This window comes from Pseudopodoces humilis, chromosome 18 (assembly GCF_049639895.1).
Source record: "Pseudopodoces humilis isolate 2021_Gansu_Grassland_sample_001 chromosome 18, ASM4963989v1, whole genome shotgun sequence".
In the NCBI taxonomy this organism is placed as follows: Eukaryota; Metazoa; Chordata; class Aves; order Passeriformes; family Paridae; genus Pseudopodoces; species Pseudopodoces humilis.
The window spans coordinates 11,110,567-11,133,202 of record NC_142217.1 but is presented as its reverse complement, the minus strand read 5'-3'; the positions used below and the strand labels follow the sequence as shown (position 1 = coordinate 11,133,202).

At 37.3% G+C, this 22,636-nt stretch overlaps 1 protein-coding gene across 4 annotated transcripts in view; it reads right to left on the bottom strand.

Moving 5' to 3' along the window:
• CYTH3 (cytohesin 3) overlaps window positions 1–22,636 on the bottom strand; it is a 48,868-nt gene that overhangs the window by 11,848 nt on the left and 14,384 nt on the right. For 2 of the 4 annotated variants that reach the window (XM_088063902.1, XM_005522962.3), the window contains exons 2-8: window positions 12,046–12,128; window positions 11,417–11,481; window positions 10,947–11,013; window positions 6,743–6,861; window positions 4,122–4,202; window positions 1,987–2,099; window positions 778–926 (exon numbers count right to left, since the gene is read on the bottom strand). In XM_088063902.1, the coding sequence (XP_087920028.1) occupies window positions 778–926; window positions 1,987–2,099; window positions 4,122–4,202; window positions 6,743–6,861; window positions 10,947–11,013; window positions 11,417–11,481; window positions 12,046–12,128 (677 nt within the window). Of the gene's footprint in view, window positions 1–777; window positions 927–1,986; window positions 2,100–4,121; window positions 4,203–6,742; window positions 6,862–10,946; window positions 11,014–11,416; window positions 11,482–12,045; window positions 12,163–16,340; window positions 16,360–22,636 lie in introns of those variants that run through there. The other 2 variants (XM_014252593.2, XM_014252592.2) reach the window with 2 other exon arrangements.

The following is a 22,636-nucleotide window of genomic DNA, read 5'->3' as shown; positions in this document are numbered from 1 at the left end:
AAAAAAAAAAAAAAAAAGAGGAAAAAGACCTCATTAACAGATGTCTTAACAGAAAATGCAACCAGGATATCTCACTGTTTCTCAGCCTATTAGTATAAAAAGCACAGGAAATATTGTCCATAAAATTCTGGACTCCTCCCCGCCAATCTTTATTTACTACTTTGATCAAGTTTGATTTTAAACTACTTCATCTATAATAAAATCTATTTTCAGTACAAAATTTTTAAGCACTCCTAGCAATGACAATTTTATTTTAGCATCAGCATTTGATAGTTCAGAGGTTTCGAGATCAGTTTCATTTAGTACAAGTTTTGCCAAATGAATCTGGGTTTTCAGAAAATGGTGTAGCCCATAACACTGTCTTACAGCAGTTATTTTTATTGATTTCTCAAGGAGGGAGCTCCATAAGACACGTGGGAAAAATGAGAGGCTGTGAAGAAAAAAATAATTTTTACCGTTTTTTTCTGATAGAAATGCTACTTTTTTTCATAAGAAGCCAATTCTACAAGAATTTTGCCAGAAGCAAACTACTGAGATACACAGAGTCTTTTCTCTGAAACAGCCTGCTCTCAACAAAAGGTTGGATATAGGGAGAACTAGCTCAAAGTAGCTGTAAATAACAAAAAATGCTTCTTTCAGCTACTCAAATGGTTACACATGATAGAAAATGTTCTTTTGCCTTCCCCTGACGAATCTGCCTGAGAACTGTTGTACACACTTTTAAGTCTGTTATTAAAAACACAAAAGCCAGGCTTTGTCTTACCCAGCCCAACTTACCCTTAGCAATTCCTCTGGAAGGTCTCCACCTTCGTTAATTCCACGATTCATGGAGATAAACCTCTCCACTGTGGGTTTATCTCGCACATTGTGGTTGTGCAGGCTGGTATTCAACATAATGATGGCAAATGAAAGCACGTAACATGTATCTGAAATCAGATTTGAAAAATGGTTTATCTTCCCATGTGTTGTGTGTACAAACCTGTAAAATTAGTAGAGAGCTCATCCTGACTGATAAAGAAACAGAAACGGTCAAAAAATTCTGAACACTGTACATAAAAGTCTAAAATCCTTAAGCTGTTGAAGTAAGCCCAAGAAGAAAAAAATGTTACAATTCAAATAAAAAACAAGTATAAGAGAAACTTTATGAGAATCAAAAAAACCTTAAAACTCTTATGAAATCATTGCTATCACCCTAAATTAACATTTCACTTGAAATTCTGAAGTGTTGGGCAAAATGTTCTCTGCACATATTTTGCCTAAATTATAGTGGGGATGCTATAATAAACCTGGTCCATCAGCCTCCTCCTACTCAAAGTACTTCCAAAGCTCTCTCCAAAGAGAAAGAATGGTCTCTTCAAAAAAATATTTTGACTGTATTTAAAAAGACTGAAAATGACATTGACTCAACTCCTTGGCATACAGGAGGTAGCAAGCACTACTGGATAATATCAGAAGATGACAAAGGAAATCTTACTGTGCCTCTTGAAGTGGTTATGATTATAGTAAATTCCCCCAGAATTCAAGTACAAGGTTCTGTGTAAGAAAAAGCAGGATGAAAACCTGCTACAGAGAGGAAAAATGTGCCTGCATCTTTAGCAGTCTGTAGTAGCTGTTTTCCCCTCTAGCTGTTACAGACCTGCTTTACACCAACCTTCTCCCATCCTATCAGTTCCTTAAATAAACGGATCAAAAGCAATATATTTGTGTATGTGACCAAATAGAACAATAATACCAGGGCATTCTGTGCAGTTCTGTGATGTTTTATAACTGAAAATGTGTTCTGTCCATAAGCTTGCACTTCCTGGACTAGCCAGTCACATTTTCTCAGTTCTCAGGTCTATCTCATTTCACACATCATTTTATCCCTAACTTCCAACTGGCCATTATCTCCTTGCATCACATGTAGATGAACACACACACACATATATAAAATTATATTTGGATCATGTAAGTACTTAAGAACTCCCGTGGTTTCCTGTGACTGACCTGTAGACTGGAAGACCCCTGGGTTACAAAGGCAATAGCGTGAAGCAAAAGCTTCCATCATACGGTCAATTTTTTGAGCCTCTCCTGGGAGTCTGAAGCTCCACAGAAACTGCCTACAGAAGGGAAGAACAGTTGTTAGACTCATTCTAGTATTTATACGTAAGTATTTATTACAAATAATCCAAAAGAAATTGAAAAAGAAAAAAAAAATCAGCATTGTCTATATAGAATGTCCTAGAAATATGTTCTCAATCTCTCAACACACAAGTCAGGAGCTATTATAAAGCAACATGCACAGATGGCTAGCCCAGTAACTCAGCCAGCAACACTGCATGCTATCAGGCAAGATAATATGGCAGTTCATATTCTGAGGCTCTCTTTTTTTCCAGACTAGTAAACAATTTTCTGTATGCATCCCATTTTTGCCATGAGAACGCTATGGGGGAAAAAAATGAGTTCAATCCTCCCTGGGTTTCCTGGCTACAAAATGCAATGAACAGTCAGCTAGACCTTATTCACAATGTAAAAAGACACATTATACAAAATATTTCTGGTGTTAGGAGAGAAACAAGGAATACAGAAAGACTTAACATATTTACTTAAACTCATACAAAACCTTTTAAATATGGTAACAACAACAAAAAAACCCCACTGCTTAGAGAGGTGATGCCTGCCTACTCTAAGCTCACCCTACAACAATCAGACCTAGGTCTTAAAAAGGACAACTCATGTCATCATTTCAGTAATTTTGTACTATATGCAACAGATCTTGCTGCTGCTTAGAAGCATAAACTGAAATACAGAGTTCACTTTTGTAACTTATTATTTCTACATAGAGATACACTGGAATGCATACAGGACAGAAGTCTTCACAAATTTATTTTGGCACACTGTGGCACTAAAATGTTCCAATGAATTTCATAATTTATTCTTTTATCTCTTAGCAAAAGAATTATCTGAATTAAACCAGGACCTAAACCAGCAAAGTTACATGCGCTGCCATGCAAAACAAGTTCTCACTATTTCCTGTACATCGGATGCCAATATAACAACCATTTATTCCTGTCTTCATTGGTTTTCATTTTAAGACATTATATTTAAGTGTCACAGGCCATCTTTAGTCTGTCAGCTCTATGTACTGTCTTTTACTCACCTCATGCAAGGTTCCAACCCAGATCACGAATTTTGTAAGCTACCAAAATACAAACATTTAATAGTAGCAGCTGCTAAGAATAAAGTCAAACCTAACATCAAATTAGGTAAAAGAGGCAGGAATATGAAGCTTCCCAGACAAGCTTCAGCAGCCACAGAAAAGGCTTCTTTGGCCCAAGCCTCAGGCATCTCAAGTTATCATCACCACATCACTCAACCATAGCAAAGCTGTTCTGACTCCACATCACAAGGCACTGCACCAGAAACAAAGATCACACGGACATTTCCATTTATCTGGTGTCAGGAGGGAGTCACTTGCGGCAAAAAAACAGGCAGAACTGTCTAAATCAACTTAATTTGATCAATCTGTTATGGATTTTCACCAAGATGAGAAGGGATCTCACAAGGTCACTTATCCCAGATAAATCAAGGGAACTGTTCATGTAGCAAGGGAAAAAAATAAACTAAGATATCACACTTTCTTTCACATGACAAGTGGGAAACTGAGGCAAGCAGAAGGAAATCACCTGTTTCCAAGTTGACCTCTCTGTGATTGAACATAACCAGTGACTACTGTCAGTGAATTTCTCCCCCTCCCTGCCCAGAAGGACAAGTTGTGGTGGAATAAAAAGAAGAAGAAAATTACTTATTTAAGTGAAGAGTTTATTTCTTAACCTAGCCCTGTGCTAAGATATAAAACAGGTCTTCAAATGTCCACATATGGCAGGCACACCAAGGAGTAACAGCTGTTTTAGTTTGTATTTGTCTGAAATAACCAGGAGTTCTCACTCTCAAAGGCAGCACACACACACAAGCCATCAGAAGGGTTAAACAGAGCTGTCTCTGCTCACTTGCACAGTAATTTGTACACTTGTGCTGAGCTGTAGAGCAGCTTTCTGACAAATAAATCAACACAGTGACTCATATAAACATGTAATTTGATAGAGGAAGCTTAGGTCAAAAAACAGAAAGAATTTACTCACCTTAAGGCTTGTACAAGATTGAGATCAGCGAACTCATGGAGTTCAACAAAAGCCTGGAGAACTTTAATATTAAATTCATCTCTGTGAAAGACAAAAATGGAAATAGACAATTACAATTCTGACCTTTAAATATTTGTTAGTTATCTCAATTTGCTTATGAAAATAAATATGGAAATAAACAATCATACTGAGCAAATAAAGCCATCAGAAATAATCTACACGTTTGAGAGGTATTCTCATATTTAACACTAGTTAACACTTTGCACATTTTTGCTGGTAGGTTAGCAAAAGCCAGTACATTTGAACTTATTTTAGAACTGCTTATTTAAGTGACCTAAAAATAGCCATGCCTTCTTTGCTTCACATTTATTATTACTGTACCTGCCTTGACATAGGAGGATACCTGAGAAATTTATTCACTAAAAAGCCTTTTGCAGATATTGTCATGAATTCTTAAAACAATGGTTAATGCAAGACTAATTCCTTTAGCCATACAACAAACAAACAGACTATAGATTTCTACTCTAAGAATGCAAAGCATTAAAGCAGTATCTCAATTTATGTACAAAGATAAGAAACAAAAATGCTTCTATTGATTGTATCCAAGAAAAAAAAAAACAGCTTTTGAAAAAGAGCTACTTATCATGTACTGTACTCTTACTCCATTGCCAAGAATTGGTACAACAAAGTTAACTAAAACCAGAAGAGGTTTGGAATGGGCTTCCTCTCACCCATCTCTTATATCAGTATGCAAATCATGAGCCAAATTATGCTTTGTTTGATACAAGGGTGTTTAAATTCAAAAGTAACATTTAAACATCAATGAACACATGAAGACTATGTGGATGGGCAGAACTTGGCCTATACCATCAATGAGCTCCTGTGCCAGAAGAATAAAGGTTTATAATCCTCAGGGTGTGCTTTAAATACCTCACCAAGACAGAATGTTGCATATCAGCCTCCACCCGAAAGTAGAAAGGTGTGCACCCACCAGGAATTTTCTGTTGATTTGCTGACTAACTGCATAGTCAGACTAACCTGCAACACTCAGGAGTAAATATCTTAAAACCAACTGTTCATTCATTAGCATGTTCCCACATTGTTTACAGAAAAACACACCAGTTCTCCCAGCAAATCCAAGCAATTCTCATCAAACTTAGCAATGCACAATTCAACTGGGCAACTGCTTTTCAATGAAGTGGCATAAGAGTGTAATAAAAGAGAGCACTCCAGAGGGATATGTTTTTACTTTAAGCAAATTATTTACTTAGTTTATAGGCATGCAGTGTTTGTGTTGGGTACACCTCCAAAGACACAAGACAAATAACACAAATGCTCCAGGAAGCCACTTAAAAAAAGGAAGTGAAGGCTTACCCACATAGAAAGAAACCATAACTCTTTTTTTAGGATGTAATTAATCCCTTATTTATTATAATTTTTGCTATATTTTTAAGTGTTCTCTTATTCCATTTCACCATTCACTTTCAGTTTGCTGAGTGCTGTTTAGACTATAAAATTCAGTAACATAGAATCTCTCTCTTTATGGCAGAATGTTATATAAATATTTCAGTCTGTTGACTAACCTGGTCTTGTCTTGAGCTATATTTAGTTAGAATACAGAAGTAATTTATGATGGGCCCCTGAGAGGGGGTGGCAAAGGACAAGAGAATGTCCTCAGACACAATTCTGTTACATAAAAACTGTTGACATGTCTACATGTTCTGCATAGAGACTTCATAACAAAAACCTATTTTCAAAATGCTCATATTACAATAAAAACTTTCACTGAACCTATGAAAGCCAAGAGGAAACTGCTGAGCAAAAACCATGGAGTTGCTGCTGGAATCAGACTGAAGAGTGTCTCAAAAGGGATCTGCCACAACCCATCACCACAGGAGCACATCCTAAAAATGAGTCACCTTTGAGAGCTCCCTAAGTGGCACTGGAACATGTGCCAGCATGTACATACACATCCTCCAACCCACTCCACTGCTGCCACTCTCAGCTGCCTTTTTAAAATCAATTCCTGGGTTACACAGGAATGGAAGCCATTTGCATTCTGTGTTTTGCAACGGTGTACATAAATATGCACACTGCATGTTTATCCTAACAGGATTGATAAGGACAGGGTGCAGCTGCCTGGCAATGGGAAGTGTGTGTGTGCAGCGAAGTGACAACACCAAAACCTGCTTGCAACTACTGGCCCAGGAAGTACCTGTTTTAATAAGTAATTTCTTTACTGTCCAATTATTACTGACTGTAAATCACTCCTCCTCTGGACACAGTACTGAGAGTTACCAGTAGTGTTGCAACACAACTCTCATTCATTCCAAAAGCTCGTGGTATTGAATTCTGCACTACAAATGTTTTGGTTTACTCAAAATACTAAATTATAGTTAATTAAATATCATTCTATAATGTACCCATGGAAAAGTAACAACCTAACAGGAAGAAAACCTATCACAATACTGTAGCAGTTTTATATCCCCACTGCAGCTTTTATGGATCTCAGAGTGCTCGAGCAGTTCTCTCCTTCAGCCTGTGAAGAGGAAAGGAGCTATCCAAAACCTGTAAAAGTGCTTTGTAAGCTCAAGAGCAGAGTTCCAATATTTTTACTTTACCTTTCACCGAGGTAATCTCCAATTACTGTTTTATTTAATCCTTCTCCTTTATAAAGGAATTGTGCAATGTCTTCTGCAGTGTTGTGCAGGAGGTCATTTTCTATCAGAAACTGTATTCCCTACAAAGAAAAATTCCAAAGGAAAAGGAATGTTATGTCTTCTTCCACAAGTATTTAAGTAAATATAATTCAGAATATTTGGTATTCATATACTGACACAGACATATACATAGCACATTAAGAGTTACACTACCTACAGATTTTTATTTATTTTAATAAAATGGTAAACAAATGTTTTTCAGTTAGGTTAGCAATATTTAGTTTTAATATTAATTTAATTATTACCAAGTATATTAACCAATACTGGTTTTAAGATGAAAATGAGAACACATTTTTAAGGCTAGAAGTACTAGGTGGCAGTTTGAATCCCTCAACCATAGAAAGATCAAATATTAATTGAATAATGATTGCATGTTGTTCTTTGGAGCCAGTGTATGAGCTGGCCTGTTCCCAACATTGCATCAATGTCTGCAGAGCCATAATCTGCAAAATCATATAATGAAGAGGTACGTAGAAACAACTTAATTACCACCATGACACAAAATAAAGCATCTGGTATAATCTACAAACTGCAACCCAATACATCAAGCCACTACTTGCAGTAGAAAGTCACAGCTGAAGATACTGAAACTGGTTTAAAGGAGTTTATGCTGACATTGAGATTATCAGTGAATTCTGGTTGTGCTGGAACTAAACTATTCACAAAGGACTGGAACTACACTACTCACAAAGGGCTGCTCGGTCAGCTGCTACCAAAGGCAGGTGGAGAGTCTTACCCTGTCCCTCAGAGGGTACTTGATCAAGCCCCAGGACTCCTACTCCTCCATAAATTACTGCCCTACAACTGGCACATGCTAGGGAAGCCTAGAGGCTTCTCTGGAAAGCAGCAAAGAAAGAAGACTAAGAGTTATACACAGATTATGGAAAGGATGGAAGGGATGCTCTGACACTGATCAGGTCATGCAGAGAAAATCATACTCTGTACAGCTCACAGACCCCAACATAGACACTGCTACTCCTGCTGACTTCTTCAAACTCTAACAACATACTGGTGAAAAGTAGAAATGGAAATTTTAAATAGCCTTAATGTCTTGCATTCCAAATATGTGCAAAAGAGGTTAATAAATTATTACTAATATTGTCTACTAGACTATTTCAGAATTTCAGGAATACTAGTTTTTCAATTTCTGCAAGTGAAGGATTATTTATTTCATCACAACTGAAAAAATTCAATTTTTTATAGCATACATGGCCCTCTATTAACATTCAAAAAAGTTATCCTTCTTTTTGATTAATTCTAGTTTTTAATAATGAAATGGCTACATGCTCGACAAAAAAAAGGTCAGTTTTCTGACCTAATTTATCAGGGAAAGTAAACTGTGATGTTATAAAGCTTGAAGCTTTCTTTAGAAAGTGTGAAATGCAATTCTCTCAGAACAATTTCATCATCATCTGAAAACTTTCGATGCCAGGTATCTCTGACAAATTAATATTTTTATAAGTCATTTCACAACAGACATTATTTCTTTGTAAAAAATATACCCATTATATCTTGAACCAGAAATTGCTGATCTTTCCTCAAAAGTGATCCCTTCAAAGCTTATTTGTACAATATTTGACTATAAAACATAGCACTTTTTCCCGTCTCAAGTTATACAAAAAGCTCTCATCTCTGACAATCAAAAGAGAATCAATCTTTCCTCTGATATCAGAAACAGCAGATTCCCTTGGTTCAACACCTGGACCATATTATTCATGCTTAGTATAAACAGACTGATCTGAATAGGTTTTTTGAAGTTGTACAAGTTACTGATAATGGACATGTGACTTGCAGTATGGAAAACAAATTTCTGTGCACAGAAGCAGACACTTTACCATATTGCAAAAATCAATTTAATTTTCCTTTTCCTGGATTTTTAAAAAATTATTCCTAAGGTATTAAAGAACCAGAAGTCAAACAGACAGGAAAAGTAATTTGTCTAGGGCAGCAACTTCAGTGTCTGGAATAAATGGCAAAATAGGCCAAGTAAACCCCCACCACCTCCTACACTATCTTTTGTCTTGATGCAAATTTTCTTTCTGTAGACTGACAGGAGACAGATGACAGCTGTACTAGTTTAACTTACCCACACAAAACTCATGGCTACAAACATTTTCAATATTCACTACAAATATTTGCATGGATTTTATTTTTTTTACATCACTGCAATGAAATCTGCTTTGAATTTCATCACTTTTACAGTAACTCAATTATAAATTTTGCAGTTATTTAAACCCTGCTTTTGCCACAGAGAATTCATTTCCTGGGCCCAACACAGGCAATACCAACTTCAGCACGGTGAATTTCCAGCACAACTTTGTCTCTACAGAGGGATTCTTGAAATGTTTTACAAGCTTTACCATTACAGCCTTTCCCACACAAGCTCACCAAACCCAAACTCCCAAGTACAACATTGTGGAAATACATAAAACACACCTATTTTCAGAGGGGGCAAGGGAGAATTGCTTTACACACACACATGAATGTGTAATGGACTTCAAATAAAATGATAAAGGAGAATCACCTCACTGTGTTCCTGCTAATATGAAAACATGAGACCTCTGCTACCTGATTTTAAAGAAGGAAACTTGGTAGGTACAACCCAAGTATTATTACCCCAGTTCTTTGGCATTCCTAAATCCAGAGACCATCTTCCCTCCTATTTCTGAATGAAAAACATCCTTTTCCCAATGAACCCTAGGTAGCTTTTCCCAGCACCATAAGGATGTACACCTCAGCTGTTTGTAATGTAACACAGCAGCTGCAAACAGCACCATGATCCAGCTTTAGAGCAGCTACTGCAGCCACCACTGATCACAGGCATTATAAAGAAATTACTACTCTATGTCTGTTCACCACATTTAAATTATGTTACAGTAGCAATGTGGCCACAGCATCTATTTACAGAAATAATTTCATTCAGCAAGAACCATAACGAAAAATAGTTAATGCTGGAATGAAAGCATCTGACATCATCCTGTGACTTTGCCACAAATTTCTAGGACTTGAAAGAGCTGGAGGACCACAAGAAACTACCAGGATATTTGGGGGTATTCTGCCTTCAACAGAACAGAAGTTAAGCAGTCACTAAAATGGAAAATAAAAATAAAAGACATGGCCAGCAGTTTAGAAAGGGATCTTGTACTTGAGAATTTCTGGCAAACTTGAAACAGTCTGAAGAACAGAAGCCGTCACTGTACTTGGAACATTTCAGAAAAGCCACAAAAATTTAACTGAATTCGATACAATTGGAAAGAAAACATGTCAAGAACACAGAAAAACAAATTCTAAATTATTTCCAAAAAGACCTTAAAGAATACCTTTCACAAATTCAAAACGGAATCTCAATTGCAAACAATACAAGACAATAAAACAAAGCAAGGAAGATGAAATATGAAAAGGCTAAAGGTCAAATATGTCAAAGAAGCTCTTTTAAGTATTGCAGGGGAGGTAAGAGAATGTGCAGGTCCCCAAATTTTCCAGGAAATTAACAACTATTTAAGAAACAGAGAGGCACTCCAGAAAGAACTGCATTACTTCCTGGCTACATGAAGAGCAGATTTCTTGAAACTGGTAACCAAGCTTGTACAAATCAGATAGGTACACATGTACATATACAAAAATACAGATGTTCACACATGCCTTTTTCAGAAACAGGCTTTAGATATCCAAATATAAAAGTCTGCATGAGAACAAATTTTAAAAAATGGCAAAGGTATTTTTAAAGATAAAAACTGAGCATTTAAGAAGTATGGCCTTACTTACAACCACACATCAAAAAAAAATTATTTATATTTGACATATCAACATAGAACACCACTATCAGGTACAAAGCAAGCCAGGTAAATCAATATCTGGCCTATTTGGTTGTTGATAAGTAACCTCCATTATCAAGGATTTGTTTAAGTGAAAGAAGCACACAACTGGCATCTGACCTGACAGCTGCTTCCAATTTAACCCTCTGCTCAGTGTTTTACAGGACGTGTAAGGCCTATGAACTTACATTATCAGAAATATTTCTTAAAAAAAACCATAAAACTATTTGTCATAGATTGTACTACAAGCAGAAACTTGATTCCTGACAAGTGAAAAAAAAATTATCTACCTTCTTAGGGTCCATGTTGAATTTCTTCCTTCCCATGGCTATTTGCTTATTTCTTTGTGTAGTTTTGCTACATATGGAGACAAAAAAGAAACAACAGTCACTCTTTTACAAAAAGACTTCTAGATGAGCTTTTAATTTATATTTTGGCTACTTTTATTTTCTACTACAAAATCAAGACATTCATTTTTATAATGGAGAAAATTATTACACCATTTTCAACTCCTTTAAGCAATTGCAGCTTCAGAAACCCATATCCATATCAACTGGACAGTAAAATATTACACTCCATACAACATATTCTCTATCCAAACAAATGACACGCCTGCATGGGATAAAGTCAGGCTTTATTACAGACTAAATAAAGGTAATCCATCGTTTGTTTAGTATGGGAAAGGTATTTTCACTTGCTGTTCCTGGAATACCTGTTCCAAGGTCCTACTGAATCATGTCAGTATGTTGGCATTACTTACCTTTCTTCTACACTAGTCAGATTATCAATTTCAGTCATAACCTCAGCAATTTCAAATTTTAATCTCTGTCAAAAGAAGAAAGGACAGTACATTAACCTACATTACAACATCTTTTGAAATAATCTATCATATATAATCATATGATCAATTAGGTTTTATTTTCTAATATTTTTTATTTACCTGAAGAAAAGTGAACGATCTTAGGCCTTCCTTAGATATTTAAAGATTTTACCACAACTGAATCACTGTTAAGCACATGAATCTACACTCTCAGTGTGTGCTCGTGCCAGAGCACCAAGACCAAGCTGCCATTATCAATTAATAATATTTCTTTACCCACATTTCTCACTCACTCCTATCCTGAATGCAAATCTGTTTAACAAGTTTTTGATTACACAGATCAAATGTGGACATCTGCACATATTGCATTACATAAATTCAGAAGTTAGTATTTTTAAAAGCAGTATTTTTAAAAGCACACATATGATGCATAAATCCTGTTCACTGTTAGGAGTATTTAGCTTAAGTAGTTTACATGCTTTTAAAACCATTAGCTGAAATTCATATTTAAGTCTGTAACTTAATCTACTGAAGGAGTCTTCTAAGGATCTTTACAGTAAATCAATTACCTCAATATCATCAATCAGTTCTTTTTTCCTGCGACGAATATTTAAAAGCTCTTCTCTTTCTTCCAAGGAGAGGTCATCAGGCACTGGAATGGAGCAAAATGTACAATTTTTTAGCATTTGCAAACATACTTCATCTTCACAGAAAACTTAATAAACTGATTAGAAAAAACAAGCTCATATGGAATATCAGGACATATCTTTTACATCATTTTCAGGAAAAAAAACAAAAAGAAATTAAAACAAACAACACAAATGAAACCTAAATCTAATATATTTGTAATCTGCTTTATAAAAATCCTAAATAAGGTAACTGAATGAATGACTATGGACAGAATCTGTCTTTCAAAAGGAAAACAGACAATCAAAGGCATCTTGTTATCATATAATGTGGCAAGATTTGGTTCAACAGCTTAATTGCCAAATTCAAGTCAGATATAATTACATACATATATATATATATATATATATATATATATATATATATATATATATATAATTCTACCAAAATTCTTCATGTAAATTCATTATGATTCAGAAGATATGATTATCTTCAAGGGAAAAAAAGCCAAAGAATAGCCAGTGCTACACACAGGATGTGTGTCCTGATGCTGACACCCCCTAATGCCAGCAGTGCCCCTTCATCTGGCTGTTTTGGAGAGAGAGATGCAGGCAGGTACAACCCAACAAACACCCCTAACACCAAAAACCTCCCAGCAGTAGGACACACAAATACAGCAGCAGAATCAGTTATCTAACACAAACGTGGCTTTTGCCTAACATTGTTTAGATGAGTCTGTAGTACTTAAGTCAATTTTAGGTCTCTCCTTGGCCATGCTAAATCATATATATGACCCTGCTGATAAAGAAAAATCAGTCGCTACTGAGGATGCCAATGTATGTCTGTCACTCACCCTACCCTCACCCTGTGTCTCTGTCTGACAACCAGCAAACACCAAAAATCATTAGCATAAAACTGCTGCTTTTCTTGAACAATCAGATGATTCCCAGCAAGAAACTTCTTTGGACAGAGATTACTTCTGCTCATTTGTACAGCACTAGACATCAACTACAAATGCTCACCTCCTGTGCAACAGTGCTATAATAACAATTCTAATGCTACCCACTTTCTTTGAAATAGCTCCTTAATTATAGAACAGCTTTTCCTCCCAGCTCAGCAAAATGGAACAACAAAAATAATTAATAAGGTATGTAATAGCAACACACAACAAACGTAGCCATTTGGGATGGTCAAGGCCACTGCTTTATGTCCTATACACACATAACAGACTGTAGCAATAGGATTACAAAGAAAAGTTTGGCTTGAGAGGAAAGTTTTAAACACACATTTGGAACAGAGTTTCTGTTCAAATCCTAATAATGAAATAGATTGATTATTTCAACATCTAGTGGTTAAGCTCCTTTCCTTTTAGGATCCAAATCATAACAAAATCCAAATGGCGACAGACCTTGTCAGACATGAAGTAATTATGGCAAATAATTTAATTTAACTACTCCAGATACAAACGTGATTAAATTACTTTCAGTTTAGGAAATGGCAGTCTTCTGCTGAACAAACAGCAGACTTCAATATGTTACCTGCTTATTCTCTTCATGTCATCAGAAAGCCACCCACTCTTAAAAATTTCTTGCATGCAATTTCTTGCATGTGGTAGGATTCTTTTCCATCAAACCTTATAAATACACACATCACATCTTTGTCTTACATGTTTACTCCAAGATCCTAAACCACAAAGAATTAAGGACTATACACACACTATGTACATAAACACACCACAAATATTCCAACTAGTTAACTTAGTACTGACCAAAAATACTGTTACCCAATGCTGATTATAAAAAAGGCAAACCATATATAACCACACTCTTAGTTAGGAAGCACATTCTGATATCCTTAAAGCATTTCTGCAGTACTGTAGATGAAATTACACTGCAGCTTTACAGTAGCAATAAGAGATGCTAACTTTTTAACTCTTTGTTGCAGCAAAACATTTTGGTAACTCTCACCTTCACTGGTAACTGGAAATACTAATCAAACCTCAAGCAGAAAATCCCCTTGAAGCAATAAATATTTAGATTTCATTGATGGTGTTGCTTTTTCTTCAAGCCGAGTTACAAAACCTCTGGATTAGCCAATACGACAAACCCTTTCCAAATGCGCACACCAGTGAGTGGTACTGCAGTTTCTTCTCCCTTACTCTACTACACAGTGAAGGCTGCTTGGGACAGGTTTGGAATATCTGGAACAAGTGAAATTGCTTTTTCAGAATCAACGTGAATTGTAACAGTTTTCTATGCACAAGCAACCCACAAAAAAAATCAAACACTTCAGTGTTTTCCTGCAGCACCCAAATACTGTCTGCTGTATTTTCCTCTCCTCTGATCACAGCCACAGTAGAGACAAGTCTCACAGTATAATTAATGATGCTGTTAGACAGAAAGAAAAAAAGCTAAATGGAGTCAGACTATGTTTTGCATTAGGAAATAACATCAAGTATTTATCTGCCAGCTACAAGACAAGCAGTCTGCTGGAAGATTCTGCACTTGGAGAGCACGCAGATTTTAATGCGGACATTAATGCAACATCTTTAAATAACGATATTTAAATATCAGAGCCAAAATATTTCAGTACCTTTTGACAAGAACAGAAGAGTCAGGATATAACTGAGTGGGAGCTACAGTACTGCTCAACTTCTAGAAACTCTTAGTATAGACAGTATTTTCCTTCCTCTCACACTAACAGCACAGAGAGGGGATGATTGCCAGGATCACTCCCAAGTGAACTGTCCTGTAGTCACATGAATTGGCCTCTGTGTGATACTGAAGATGTCTGGCTTATTATGAGCCTTTTACTGGTTGTCTATCAGTGCTTCCCTTCTCCAGTGCTGCTCTTTATGCTGTAGAAAATGTATCAGTGGGAAAATCAACGCACCAAAACAAAGTTTCTGAAGAGACTTTACAAGGCATTACAGCCTGGAAGGTGTCTGCTCCAGGAGGCCGTGTCACTTTATGGCTACAGTCCCTGCTGTTTCAACTCTGTGTCTTAAAGTCTAACAATATTTCTGTATTTCAACTGAGGCTTTTGAAATATTAACATAGGAGGGCAACACACAGTGGTGGATTAAAACATCCTTACAGTCCTAAGCAACCATTGCAGGTACATGGTAAGAGATCATCTGCTCTGGCAAGACCCCTCCCAAGGCCACCCTTTTGCCTCCAGAAAACGCTTTTTTTCCACCCTGGGTTCACATAATCCTCCACAAAGAACTCATGGAGCACATACCATGCATTTGTTCTGTAAAACAAATTTTCTAGCTGTCCTCTCTAAGTCATTTCTGGGTTAATTTTTTTTATTTTTTTCTTTCACCAATCTAAACACAAAGTAGACAGGATGGGAGGAGTTAGTATGAACATTTGAATACTAAAAAAGAACAAAAGCATTTCAATACAGTGAACAAGCTACAGCATTCTTTCATGCTGTCTTTTAATCTTTAAATAAAGACAATGTTCTAACGTAAGTAATTTCTGTGAAATCTTTTAGCTTACAAGGAGAGCATTTCCTTTTTCTAGAACTTCAGAGCTTCAGGTACTACTAAATAGATAGTCAATATATTACTAATATTTTATTTATGAGGAACACATTTGTTGAAAATACAAATTCTACTCTTGACCAAACAGAAAGAAACACACACCACCATATATGTTGCAATACTACTCCTACTACCAACAGAAAAAAATAGAAAAATATTTAATATACTCCAACTTGGCCTATAGAATTCAATTCCTGTAACTGAACTGAAGGTACTTAAATGAATATCCTGTAATGCAATACTTAATGGAACACACTTTTAATACAGTTCTGTTTACTATACCATGTTAGGGAAAACAAACAAACTGCATCTCACCACAGAAATCAGTGCATTGTGCATCAGTTATGATATCACTTGGTTAAATAATTCTCCACTATGGACAGCCCAAGTACAATATCCAAAGAAGAGCATTAACCCACAAGTCTCAATATGAAGCATTTTGAGCAAGCACCAAAAAACCCAAAAACTTTTAGAGATTGAGAAAGAACTGCAACAGATCAGCTTGCAAAGAAAGTTCCCACAGATTAGTGAAAACTAGAGTAAATCCTGCAACAGGAAACAGAAATCTAGTATTTTCCACGTCCATAATCATACCTTCATCTTTTTCAGTAGTAAAATTTAAATCTTTTCCAGCTCTCCAATGGTATTACAAGAAGCAAAACTCCTGTGCTTAACTTCACTCATTACCTTTAGATTGTCAGTCACCAGCCAAAGTCTAAAGCAATCTCACTTGATCCCTTCACCTGACTTCAGAGTTCAGTCCCTCAAGAGGACACAGTAAAATATCCACAACCAGCAAAAAGCAAACATCTAACAATATCTAACACAGACAGAACACTAATTCTGTAACTCCACTTATGAAGCAATACAACACTGTGACTCTCATTGCTCAGCTGACTTCTTGGTTTCATAAAGATAAACATTTTCCTTCTTCTGTGTCAGTCGCAAATTAGTGGTCTTCAGTATTTGCATTCCAAGCAAAGAAAAATTAAATGGAATTTAATTTTGCTGCAGTTGAAACATCTTGCAAGTGTAAAGATATTTACACAATGCAAGACTTACAACTAAACAAACCTTTCCTAACCCATACACAAAACGGGTAGACATGTTTCTTCTGGCCTTTAAAATAATATACATTAATGTCTGAGAACAAATCTGATTGTCTCAGAACATTTGCCTCAACGGATATTCTCAGGCTATTCTCTCTTCCTTTCCCCCTACATGTTCCCTTTTTTAAAAACTTGATTACAGGAACATTTTCCAGCTTTCAGACAAGATGTATAAACAATGCTCCAACCACTTGTGGCTATTAAAAATTCCATAGAAGTTTTTGTAGGAGGACATCCTTCTGAATAGATTCACTTTACAGTGCAGAAACAAACTGTATCTATGTTAAATTCCATCAGTAAAATCAGCTGGATTTGGCTGCTTCCTTAACACCTTAACTATATGAATCTGCTATTTAGTCACTGCTGAGCATGTTCCAGCATAGCAACAATGACCCTTGCATTAAGGGGGAACATAATCCTGTACACAATATCCTTTCACACAGAAAAAAAAATCACCAGTTGGTGGTATGAGGAATCTAGGACAGAATCCATGGCTTGCAGAGTTATTTTGAGTTTTCAATCACAAGGGACTCTGTGGCCAGAAATCACATTAGTGGCCAAACCCAGAAGAGAACCTCCAACGCATATCCATCATTCTCATTGTTTAGCTGCTGGAAATCACACCATTACAAGATGTTCCTGAAAACATTTTTTTTCTCTAGCATAAGGACATACTTTGCAGGAAAGTTGCAGTAAAGATATTATCATTTTGTTCTTATAATAATATGAGGGGGGGAAACCTAAAAATATTAATACTATTACCACATAAAAATACATTTTCAAGAATTTAGAGGAAATAATTTTCCTCTGACGTGCTATACCTTCGAGATTTTTCCTTTTACTTCTGCTGCAAAGCAGGTTTATTATATCACTCGTATACATTTGTGTACGTTTTTTTTAAAGCAGACAAGAGCATAAAAAATGGAAATATGAAATACGTTTTTTGTTCTATATAGAAAAGATCCAGCAGGGTAACAGTACCATCAAGCGTGAAATCATCTCTTGTAGAAAACAAACAGTACTTCTTAAAATCCATAAGAATTACGCCAAATAAGATTATGTTTTTGTTCTGGCCAGGAATAGCCCTACATAATTTGTTAATGTGTTAGTCTCTCTAGTCAAGCAGAAAGTAGACAGTTGCAAAACTGCGCAAAATCAGGATCCAGATAACACTTGAGTTGGAGGGAAGGAAAATTTCACCTGCCTCCCAAAAACCATCTTATTTCAAATATCACAGCTGACATGCCTTGCCATGGTACCTGCAAATGTTTCTGTGTGTGGAGTACAAAAGGAAGAGGAGTCAGCAGCAGGAGCAGATGTGTCTTTACAAACTGCAGAGAGAACAAGAGCACCAACAGCTGTGCAGGGGAACAGGGAGTGTAAAGGCTTCCCAGAGCTCTCGCATGAGCTGCTAATCCTGCCTGGGAGCGATGAGCTGCCCTTCTTAACGGCACCAAAGCACAAAGAGGTGCGTTACAGCAACTTCCAGATCTTCACCTTCCCATACAGATATACCCACAGAAACTGGAGAGGCACCTCCCTGGCTTTTTAGCTCCTAATTAGGCCTCTAACACAGATACTGGCCATTAGAAAGCAGGGTGTGTTTAAGTTAATGAGTATTTCTTTTTTACTGTCCGTACTCTTTATTTTCATGAGCAGGCAGTATTGAAGGTCATGACTGTATTAGACTTACCTCCTTTAATTCAAGAGTGTGTCTTATTTCAACGTTTTTATGGTTTTCCATTAGGAAACCAAGTGTTTTGCAGCAACTAAATAAAAGAACCACTTTCAATCACATAAAGGAGCATCACTTGGGGAAAAAGAAGAAAAAGCACACAGGAACAAGGTCTGAGCAAGATTTCATAGGTAATGAGTTGGTACCTGCTCCTGTATATTCCTGCACTGCTTTGCCATTAGATGCCCAGACCCTGTTTTTTCCGAGTTGTTTTTTCCCCCAGTTTAGCAGGACAAATGGTTTCACCATGGGAGGACAGAATTGCCTAATACAACAAAACAGGCACAGCAGAAATCCATGGCAGCACAAAGGTACAGGGGACAGCAAACCCCTCGAGGTCAGCCAGCCCCAAAATACCACCCTTACAGGCTATATTCTCTAAATACTGAAAGTAGTTCAACCTGATATTAATAATAGATAAGCATGGATTTCCTTTCAGAAGCATTTTTCTTTTGAAGTCACTCTACTCCTGCTTCAAAATCAGAAGATGCTTCTAGGCCAACTTTTCTTTCTAAAATATGTAAATACAAATTACTGAATATGAAAAGAAAGCTGAGTTTAACATTCTAAGTCTCTTACCCAAATACATTAATACTTGCATTAATAATATAAAGTGTTAAAATATGCATATCCACGCATATTTAAGAATTGCAGAAAGATTTTATGCCAGCTAATGTGGAAATTAAAAAGGGAGATGTTGGCCGCACTGTAGTGGCGTGTGTTTCAGAGAGGGCTATGAACAGATTAGCACAGATACAGGAAATACTATCCAACATGTGCCTTCATCAGCATCAGTTACCAATTACTATTCCGGAATTCTGGTGAATCACCGTTCTGATTTCAGTGTTACAGCTACACACTGTCACACTATCACATCTTAACATCACAGTCCTCTTCCAACAGGGAAAACACTAACATCGAAGTAATGTGGGACAAATGCAACGTTGTGGAGCGCCAAGCACTCTAAGTAAAAATGCACAGTCTTATTCTGTCCTGCTGGCTTAGGGACAGTGGGGCATTTATACTGCCTTAAAATTTTCTTACTCTGCTTTCACCTTTTTAACAAAATAACTGCATCTGATTTATTTTCTGCACAGCAAATAATGAGGAAGGGTGATCAGAATCAGCTCTGTGTAGTAATACCACCATTATAAATACAGCTATCACTCTTCCAAAAGGAAGTGGCCTCAAGCCTGTTCTTTACACTGCATCAAACCAACAAAATACTATCAAACAGAAACAAATTATTTTTTTCCCCTCCTCATTATGTATGCTGCAAGGCAGAACGTCACAGATAAATGATTTTGGGAAAGCTCAGTAATAATTTTCTTTCTGTGAAGCATTTGTATGTGCAAAACTAGAGAAACAAATGGCGAACTTATGTAGTACTGTAGCTGAAATCAAACAAATTTTCTCTGATGTTTGCATTTGAAAGCCTTTGCTTAGAGTACATTATATTTATAGTATGCATTAACACAAATTTAGTATCTGTAGAGTGGAAGTCTGCAAATTCTGAATTTCTTTTGTAAACTTTCATGGCAAGATTCAGGTCACAAAAAATTTTAGCACCCCCTGAGGAAGAGAATGACCCAGCAGTAACACATGGGGAGACCACAGCTGATAGCACATTATGTATCCACTTGCAACACAGAACAACAGCCACTTTTCAAGTGGGAGTCTTGGGAAGGAAATCAGGGCTCCCCCTCAACACTATCTAGGAGGTGAAAGGAACAGATCACCATGCCAACTATGCACAGCATAGCTAAGTGGCACATTAGAGATATCATGTCTTTAGCTGAAACCCTTCATTCACTACAGAGCAAAGAAAGGGCAGCAAAAGAGCAGTGGATTTTGCTTGCCTGCAGCAAAAAGAGAAAATTCTGAAATTAAAATGTGTAGATGCAATAGCTTTCCACAAGTAAGATCTTTTAAGCCACACAATAGAAGCAGGATGTACCTTTTACCTTGGGGCATTTATGGTCTTGCCCAATACAACTGCAGTGTATTACTAGACAGAATTGTACAAAGAATTGGATGAAAAGGGACTGGACGCTCCCATGGCTAATTTCTGTGACAGTACACCTCACTTCTGATTGAGCCAAACACACAGACCACACAGACAGGAACTAAGGAACACACTATCTTTAAACAGCTCTTTGGATGACCAGCACAGGAGAGAGACCTGCTCAAACTACTGATGCAAAATGGATGGAACAAGTGGGAATCCATACAGATTGGGAAGCTGGACTGCCTGAAGTACTGCAGCCACTGCTCAGGATTTGGTTCTGTGGTCATTTCAGCACATTTGGGATGACTCCCAGCAGCTCTGCAGAGTGTGAGGCAAAGCTTAAACTACTGACAGAAGAGCAAATACTCCTGTCAACTTCTTTTCCTTGTCAGTCAGGACAGGACTCTTTCTCTGAATCATCCCAAGGAGTATGTGTGGAGGAAAAGGAAAGCAGGGCCACTTCATCTCCCACTGACACGACTCCCAGTCGTCCCTGTGAACAACTGGACTAACCACACGTCCTGCCGCCAATCAAGACTTCTATCAGCACCAGGATCCAAGCAACTCAGACCAAGGATGGGGCAACTCCTCCTGAAAGTAGAGATCATATTCTGTGTGAGGAAGAAGCAAACAAAAATGCTGATTCCTTCAGCTTTTGAAATGGTATGAGAAGGAAAACAGAGTAAGACTGTAGCAATGTGTTTCAGCTTTACCCTTACAGAAGGGCTGTGTTTTCCCAGTCACCCCAAGTTACTGGGAAGAGGAAGTGGTACCTGGCAGGTACCTACATTTTTTCCTATGACAGACCTTGGAAAATAGACTTGAAAAGCAAATACACCAGAGTAGTAGCAGACATTCCTGTCAGATCCATTTCGAGCAGCAGCACAGAAAATTGACAGGAATGTCGCTGAGCAGCTGCAAGGGGGTCCTGGAGCCCAGACCCCATGGTCAGCCGCCAGCAATACCCCCAAATCCTGTTCGATATTCAGGCACAGCTCATCAGACCTACCATGTTCCCAGCAAAACAGCTGGGGCTCAGAGAGGCTTTCTGTCACCAATTTCCAGTAACATCTACTCTTGGCAATAAGGGATCTGCTCACAGCACAGCACTCATTAGTGAGGAGCATTAGCCATTACTTAGGATTGCACACAATCCAATTTTCAGAAAAAGCAAGGCAAAGTTGATTTTTTTTTCCCTTCCCCCAGCCCTGCCTGACACAGCTCTGGAGTTAGATTTCAGAGCAGTATTTATTGCAGAAGCTTTCTATTTATTCATTTTCCAAGATCGGTTGCACACTGAAGGAGGTGGAGCAACTGCTGGATATGAAAGCAATCTTCTTTCCCTGAGGAATGTCTCCAAAGGCAGCTACAGAGTGCCACACAGGACTGCTCATCTATCAAGTAACTGCCTGAACAGCATTCATGTTCACCCAACACAACACAGATTCCAGGATGCACAATTCTGTGCACAATGTGATGTCTGATGTTGTGTAAGCCTTTAAATTCCTGCAGCCTCCTCCAAAAAAAGCAGCCCTGGTACCTGCTATGGAAACCACTGAGCTGCAGTACTTGGAGAGAAATGCACTACAGCTAATACAGTATTTTGCTGCTTGGCTATCTTAGGCTTGAATTGCTCCAGTTTCTTATTATTACATCAACAGGCCCATTGGTCACATTGCCTGAAGCCTGAGAGGGCATGGAGAGAGTTAGGAATATACTCATATATTCGTTGGTGAAGAAATAGCAAAGCTTCACTTAAGACTGTGAAGCATTTTCAGATTCCTCAGGAAAGAGTATACACAGCTTTTGCAAATTGTTGGTTGCCATCACACCATGAAACAATTAGCTTGACAGGTCACTAATTCAGATATAAAAGAGCTTTTTATCTGGCCCACTGATAGCAACTCTGTTGGATGGATCCACTTACCGTAAGGTCAAACCCCTGGTCTCTCATTCTTTGCTTGGCAAAAGACCATCAGCAGTCATACCAAATCTGCTTCACCATACTTCCAAAATAGAGTACATTCAGCATCTGCTGAAATTCTTCTAAGTACAGACGTCAGTTATATGTTACAAAAAGAATGATTTTTCATACTCCAGGCAGACCTCCTGGCATTCTGATCAAAAATTC